Raw genomic sequence first — 8,342 nt, 5'->3', positions numbered from 1 at the left:
ATTAAGACTGTGAGCACTATATGAGACAAGGACTGTGTCCAACTTGTATCTACTCCAAGGCTTAGTACAGTGACCGGCACTTAACAGTCACTTAACAAATAGAGGTTTTAAAAAAAGAACCTCACGGTCTACTTTTTTATACCCTCCTTATCACTTGAGTGTATATATTTTTCATTTTAAAAATGTATTTTGACAATTCAAGTTGCAACATTTTTTACATAAACTCCCCAATGCTTTGTAAGTGTAAGCTCCCTGAGGGCCGGGAATGCACTACTTCGTTATTCTGTACTTCCCAAGTGTCTGGTACAGTGCCCCTAGCAAGTTGCTGTTGTTTATGCTGCCGAGTCATGTCCGACCCATAGTGATGCCATGGGCACATCAGTCCCAGAACGCCCCACCTCCATTTGTAATCGCTCTGGTGCATCCATAGAGTTTTCTTGGTAAAAATATGGAAGAGGTTTACCATTGCCTCCTTCCACACAGTAAACCTGAGTCTATGCCCTCAACAATCTCCCATGCCCTTGCTGCCCAGCATAGGTGAGTTCTGACTTATAGCAGATTACCTTCCACTCGATAGCCACTGCCCAAGCTAGGAATGGAATGGGTTGGCCTCTGCTTGACTCTCCCTCCCGTAGTAGAAACTGTTAGAGTACTGAAAACTCTCTAGGTGTGACCCTGAGAGGTGTGTCCCCCCCCCCCGGCAAACAGACACTGAATAAATACTATTACTGATGACAACAATATTGCATATCCAATGACATATGCATTGAGAGTAGAATACCAATATCAGTGGTGACCTCTTTGAATATGAAAAAGTGATATATATACTATACCTATAAATGGTCAGACATTTGAAAGAACTACCTGCTTGTGCAGGATTCCATTGCATTGCTTTGAATGCTTATAAAAACTAAGATGTTCATGTTCTAGTTTCATAATTGAAATAAGTCCAGAGGTTCCAGTGCTATGAACAAGCAAGTGTTGCCCTAAATTAAGCACTGACCATCTCACACGAACCCACAAATGAAGCCCCATTTGGATTTAGTGCACAGAAGCAAAAACTTGGAGCTAGGGGTAACTGGCCAAATGGGAAAAGCCCCTCAAACTCTCCACCCTCCTCTGAGACTAATTAACTCATGGAAAGAGACAATTCTAATGATCTGTTTTCTCCTGGTCTTGGACCCATAAGGGAGGGACAGAGACATCTCAGACGAGAAAGATAACTAAGTCTTGACACTTTAAAACCATCCTTCCGCCATAGCATTTATGGCCACTTTGACAACCACAGAGAAGGACTCTTGTGAGGACTCACTCTCCTCATTTAACATCGGTTGCCCAATGTGAGAATGAGAGAGAGGCCACCTCAGCTCAGACGAGGTCTCTGGGAGTGTGGGTGAAGATTCGTGAACTGAGGAGGCCCCACAATCTTTCTCCTCCTCCTCCTTCTCCTCTTCCTCCTTAACCTCCTTCTCTTTTTCCTTCTTCTCCTCATCCGCCTGAAGACAATGGTGAGGTAAGAGAACGGCCCTGCCCAGCAAGTAACTGGGTGAGTCCAATTGCTTTACTTTTCCTCCCCAAGCCATTTCTCAAAGATATTGCATGAAACTTTCAGGAAACTCTTTATTCCCCCTACCCCAAGGAATAATAATCATACTATTTGTTCAGCTCATTGCAGGCAGGAAGTGTGTCTAAGAACTTGTCTATGAACTCTGTTATAGTGTTATCTTGTACTCTCTCAAGAGCTTAGAACCATACTCTGCACACAGTAAGTGCTCAATAAATAGAACTAAGTACTTCTTATGTGTAAAACATTGTACTAAGGGCTGAGCTAGATGCAAGGCAATCAGGTTGAACTTAGTTCCTGTCCTACATGGGGCTCACAATCTATTGAATCCCCATTTAAAGATGAGGAACCTGAAGCACAGAGAAGTTCAATCTAAGTTAGCTCTGTATGGAAATAAGAAGGCATTCTTTAAATTATGGCCATTTTCAAGATGAGCATGCTGAGGGCTAAGAAAACAGGGTGATTTGGCCAAGGTTATGAGGGGAGCCAATGGCTTAGAACAGTTAGTCTGTGAACCCCTGCTTCCTCTTAGGTGCATGAAAGTATCAGTGACAGGGTTCTGCTCTGTCTGAGTTCCATTGGACACACTCTAACAACGGATGGTGAGGCAAAGTGGAATGGGCTAAGGCCTTTTATCTCAAAGATAAAATGTAATATGCAATCTTACATTTCAAATCTGTCCTAACTTTGAATGGGCATCAATTTTGAGATACTTGGGAGAGTACAATTCAACAGAGTCAGTAGACATGCTCCCTACCCACAAGGAGCTTCCAGTCTAGAGGGAGATTTATCTGTCACTGACTGTGAACAGCTGTGATTCCAGTTTGAATTGTTCTCCAGGTGTTTCTCTTCTTGACCTTGAAAGGCCGGGTAGCAGGTGAATGTCTCGGGGAAGAAACACCACGGTGGTTACCGAGTTCATCCTCTTGGGATTCTCAGACCATCCAGAGCTCAAGACTTTCCTTTTTGTGTTGTTCTTAGCCATCTACCTTGTAACTCTCACCTGGAACCTGGGTCTCAACAGCCTAATCAAGGTCTCCCCACATCTCCATATCCCAATGTATTTCTTCCTCCGTCATTTGTCCTTCATAGACATGGGCTTCTCTTCTTCTGTCATCCCCAAGATGCTCTCAGACTTCTACAAGGAGCAGAGGACCATTTCGTTCCTGGGCTGTGTCACTCAGTATTTTGTGTTCACTGTGTTGGGGCTGACTGAATGTTGTCTCCTGGCTGCCATGGCTTATGATCGTTATGCGGCCATCTGTACTCCACTGCTGTACACGACCATCATGTCTCCCTCCCTCTGTAGGAAAATGGTGGTTGCAGCCTATACAGGGGGATTCCTTAGCGCCCTGACTCCAATGGGCTTATTGTATCGGCAAGACTTCTGCGGGCCAAATGTTATCCATCACTTCTTCTGTGACCTCCGTCCTCTGCTGTCTCTGTCCTGCTCTGACACTTCTGCTATCCAAGTGGTGGTCTTCATTGTGGGCGTGGTCATCGGAATGATGTCGGTGCTTGTGGTCCTCCTGTCCTATGGCTATATCACTGTGGCTGTCCTGCTGATCCGCTCAGCGAGAGGCAGGTACAAGACCTTTGCCACCTGTGCCTCTCACCTGACCACAGTGATCCTCTACTATGGCTCTGGGTTCTTCGTGTACATGCGTCTAAACTCCAGCTACTCTGAGAGCCGGGACAAGGTGGTGTCGCTATTCTACTCACTGTTGATCCCCATGCTGAACCCACTTATCTACAGTCTGAGGAACAGAGAGATTCGGGATACCTTGAAGAGACTGAAGGAAAAAAAGGTAGTCGTGCTCTTTCAGTGCCTTTCAACCTTTTGAAGCATAGAAGTCATTGGTGGAGCCAGCTGAGATGCAGGCATGCCTAGTAGAAAAAGCACAGGTCCGGGAGTCAGAAGACGTGGGTCCTAATCCCGGCTCTGCTGCTTGTCTATTGTGTGACTTTGGGCAAGTCACCTAACTTCTCTGTGCCTCGATTTCCTCATCCATAAAATGAAGAGTCAAAACCTATTCTCCCTCCTATTTAGATTGTGAGCCCCATGTGGGACTGTGTTCCACCTGTATCTATCCCCAGTGCTGGGCACATAGTAAGCACTTAACAAAGATCACGATTATTATTAGGCTTTCTGCAGAATCACCCAGGAGAAGCTATTTGGATTAATGACATTATTTATTTTCTTCTCAATTCTCCCATCTCAACAGACATGGGTTATAAATTCACTGTTTGGCACGAGGTGGCTATTGGCTTTATTGGATAAGAAGTTGAAATGTATTTCTGGGCCATGTACAAATTTTATTTTTTGTTCTTTCCCCCTAACTGTGATACCCATGGGACTGTGTGTTTTGTACAATGAAGGACTTGTAGTTCACGGGAAGAAGGCCAAGGTTTGTAGATATGACCCAAGGTTGCAATTGACAGGATCTAAACATCTTACCCAAATTCCCTGAAATCTTCCCTTCCTGCCATTTCCACAAAACATTTCTATGTCAACTAGGGCCCGGGTGGAAGAAGCTCGATGTCCGCTCTACAGGTAGATAATCTTTTCCAGAAAATGGCAGTAATACACTATGCTCGCCTGCTTTGTCAGTGGATTACAGATGCCCGGCTTCCAGATCCACTCTCCCCGACAATTCAATCCATGGGAAAGCTGCTGACCCTTGCAACCCAGAGGGGAGGTGAAGACAGCACGGAGTGAGCTTGGATTACCCGGGGATGCCCAGTCCATGGCTCCGTAAACAACTGGCTGAGTACTAGAGAGGAAAAAGGGATCAAGTGCCTGTTCGTCTGGGATAGAGGTCGGTACGTGCTTGCAAACCCACCCTGTGGTTGGACGAGACATTGGGCCCCTAGGGGATGTAATAACTTTGTTCATGGGACTCTAGAGGGATGTAATAACTTTTGCTCAGGGTATGTGAATGTTTCATGCATTGGAGCCATAGCGGTCATAAATTTATGCATTAAAGCCATAGCTTTCATAGCAAGACTTGGTATGTCCATTTGTTTCATTCTTCTGCACCTGGATCTGAGTGCCCACAGGCAAAACCCTTCCTTTTGGGGTACCTGAGCAAGTCACTTCACTTCTTTGTGCCTCAATTACCTCATCTGTAAAATTGGGATTGAGACTGTGAGCCCCATATGGGACAGGGACTGTATCCAACCCAAGGTGCTTGTATCCTCCACAGCACTCAGTCCAGGGCCTGGCACATAGTAAGCACTTAACAAATACAATTCTTGTTGTTAATTATCCTAGAAATGTGAAGGGAATGCTCCTTCCTTGCACCCAAGATAGAAGACTATTTATCCCATGTGGGACGTGGACTGTGTCCAACCTGATTAGCTTGTATCTACCCAGCGCCTGGCACATAGTAAGTGCTCAACAAATACCATACAAACATCATCATCCTGCTGCTTGAGCAGACCCAGTTTTGTTCAGAAGCACCCTACAAATGTTAATAGAGAACCAATTAATTAATCAATAATCATAGTTATTGAGCACTTACTCTGTGTAGAGCATTGTACTAAGCGCTTGGGAGAGTACAATAGAACAGAATATGGATAGTGGCAGCCATTCTAAATCCAAGGCCACAACTACCTCATCTGTCCCATGGGGATTAAGACTGTGATCACTATATGGGACAGGGACCGTGTCTCACCTGATTAACTTGTATCTACTCCAATGCTTAGTACAGTGACCAGCACATAACAATCACTTAACAAATGCTCTTTCTTCAAAATAGAACCTCACAGTCTACTTCTTTATACCCTCCTTATCCCTTGTGTGTATATATATTTTCATTTAAAAAATGTATTTTGACCCATCCAATTGCAACAATTTTTATGTAAACTCAAGAACCCTTTGTAAGTGTAAGCTCCTTGAGGGCAGGGATTGCACTACTTTGTTATTGCGTATTTCCCAAGTGCCTGGTACAGTGCCCCTAGCAAGTTGCCCTTGTCTTATGCTGTGGAGTCGTGCCCGACCCAGAGTGACGTCATGGACACATCTCTCACAGAACATCCTGCCTCCATTTGCAATCACTGAGGCAGTGGATTCATAGAGCTTTCTTGGTTAAAATGAAGAAAAGGTTTACCATTGTCTCCTTCTGTGCAGTAAACCTGAGTCTATGCCCTCAACTCTCTGCCCTGCCACTACTGCCCAGCACAGGTGAGTTTTGACTTGTAGCAGATTGCCTTCCACTTGCTAGTCCCTGCCCAAGTTAGGAATGGACTATGTATGCCTGCTTGACTCTCCCTCCCATAGGTGAGACTGGTAGAGTACTGGAAACTCTCTAGATGTGACCCTGAGAGGTGTCTCTACTCTAGCAAGTAGATACTGAATAAATACTATTCCTGATGACAACAATATTGCATATCCAGTGACCTATGCATTGAGAGTAGAATACCACTATCAGTGGTGACCTCTTTGAATATAAAAAAGATATATGATATATATATATATATATTCTACCTATACACAGTCAGACATCTGAAAGAACCACCTACTTGAGCAGTACTGCATTGTATTGCATTGGATGCTTATAAAAACTAAGATATTCATGTTCTACTTCCATAATTGAAATATGTCTAGAGGTTCCAAGGGAAATGTTGCCCTAAATTAAGCATTGATCATCTCACACGACCAACAAATGAAGCCCCATTTGGATCTAGTTCACAGAAACAAAAACCTGGAGCTAGGGGTAACAGGCCCAATGGGAAAGAAAAGCTCCTAAAACTCTCCATCCTCCTCTGAGAATAATTAACTCATGGAAAGGGACCATTTTAATGATGTTTTTTCCTGGTCTTGGACCCATAAGGGAGGGACAGAGACATCTCAGAGGAGAAGGGTAGCTAAATCTTGACACTTTAAATCCATCCTTCTGCCATAGCCTTTATGGCCACTTTGACAACCAAGGAGAAGAACTCTTTTGAGGACTCAATCTCCTCATTTAACATCGGTTTCCCAAAGCAAGAATGAGAAAGAGGACATCTCGGCTCAGATGAGATCTCTGGGGGTGTGGGTGAAGATTTGTGAATTTAGGAGGCACCACAATCCTTCTCCTCCTCCTCCTCAGCCTTCTCCTCTTCCACTTCCCCCTCTTTTTCCTTCTTCTCCTCCTCCACCTGAAGACAATGATGAGGTAAGAGAACGGCCCTGCCCAGCAAGTAACTTGGTGAGTCCAATTGCTTTACTTTTCCTCTCCAAGCCATTTCTCAAACCTATTGCATCAAACTATCATGAAACCCTTTATTCCCCCAACCCCAAGCAATAATAATAATAATATTTGTTAAGTTCACTGTGAGCAGGGAATGTGTCTATGAACTCTGCTGTACTATTATCTTGTACTCTCTCAAGAGCTTAGAACAATACTCTACACAGTAAGCACTCAAGAAATGTAACTATGTATGTCTTATGTGCCAAACGTTGTACCAGGTGCTAAGCTATATGCAAGTCAGTATGGTTGAACACAGTTCCTGTCCTACATGTGGCTCATGGTCTATTGAATCCCCATTTAAAGATGAGGAAACTGAAGTACAGAGAAGTTAAATCTAAGTATCTCTTTAGCTCTGTATGGCCATAAGAAGTCATTCTTTAAATTACGACCATTTTCAAGATGGGAATTCTGAGAGCTAAGAAAACAGGGTGATTTGCCCAAGGTAATGAGGGGAGCCAATAGTTTGGAACAGTTGGTCTGTGAACCCCTGCTTCCTCTTAGGTGCATGAAAACATCTTTGACAGTGTCCTGCTCTATCTATGGTTCACTGGACTCACTCTGACAATGGATGGTGAGCCAAAGTGGAATGGGCTAAGGCCTTTTATCTCAAAACATTTTCTATAACCATGCATACATGAGGCCAAATTTTTGGTGGGGCTTGTTGGAAGCAGAGGAGCAACTGTTCCTCAGATTACTTTCTCCCCCTCCTGCCTGGACCCTTCCTTTCTTCTTGCTCTCTCACATTTGAATCTTCTGGCCACCAGCAAACACTGGGTTTGATGCTGGAATGCAGTTTCCCCATCACCTCTCTCTGTCTCTGTTTCCTTCTCTCTCTCTCTCTCTCTCTCTCTCTCTCTCTCTCTCTCTCTCTCTCACTTTCTCTCTCTCTACAAAAATACTGAATCCCCTCCAGCCCCCAGGCACACTCTGTATTTTCAAATGAAAGCTATCTGCTCTTGCTTAATCTATTCTGCAATATCACTCGAAGATACTTCCAGTTAAGGTTCAGACTAACATGTTACAATTAACTATATCTAAAAGGAGGAAAAGTTCTCCTCCTTCCTTCCATTCTTAGCCCAGAAGTCACATTGCATTGGAAAAAGCTTTTCTGACCTTTCGTTGCTGTCAAGTTAGCAGACCAGATAAAATGAAATGCTACTAAGAATCAGAATAGAGTTCCAGATCATTTATTTGAGCCAAGTTAAAGGGATAGTTAAATACTCTGCAACATCAAAAATCTGGATGAACACTGTTTTCCCAAAGGCAAGACAGCCTTTCCTGACCTCTTAGCAATCAAACTATTATTTTCACATATCTTTAGCTATCTTATTCATTCAATCATTCATTGAGCACTTATTGTGTGCAGAGCACTGTACTAAGCGCTTGGAAAGTACAATTCGGCAACATATATCATCCACTTAATATTCATCTTACTGAATCCCTTAGGGTGATGAGAGGACATTCCTGATGCTCATCATTTATTCATTTGCCATTTATAATTCCATCACTTTTCCAAAGACCACATCATTTGGATCCTTGATATT

General features: G+C 43.6%; 1 protein-coding gene across 1 annotated transcript; it reads left to right on the top strand.

Moving 5' to 3' along the window:
* Positions 1–2,445: 2,445 nt before the first annotated feature.
* LOC119944108 (olfactory receptor 5A2-like) lies at positions 2,446–6,560 on the top strand. Its single transcript, XM_038765328.1, has 4 exons — positions 2,446–3,372; positions 4,119–4,263; positions 4,471–4,575; positions 6,472–6,560. Exons 1-4 carry the CDS (start codon positions 2,446–2,448, stop codon positions 6,558–6,560), a joined length of 1,266 nt encoding a protein of 421 aa, XP_038621256.1.
* The last annotated feature ends 1,782 nt before the right edge of the window (positions 6,561–8,342 follow it).

This window comes from Tachyglossus aculeatus, chromosome 22, assembly GCF_015852505.1.
Source record: "Tachyglossus aculeatus isolate mTacAcu1 chromosome 22, mTacAcu1.pri, whole genome shotgun sequence".
Lineage (NCBI taxonomy): Eukaryota > Metazoa > Chordata > Mammalia > Monotremata > Tachyglossidae > Tachyglossus > Tachyglossus aculeatus.
The sequence above is the reverse complement of the archived record's forward strand: the minus strand, read 5'-3'. Positions and strand labels throughout refer to the sequence as shown.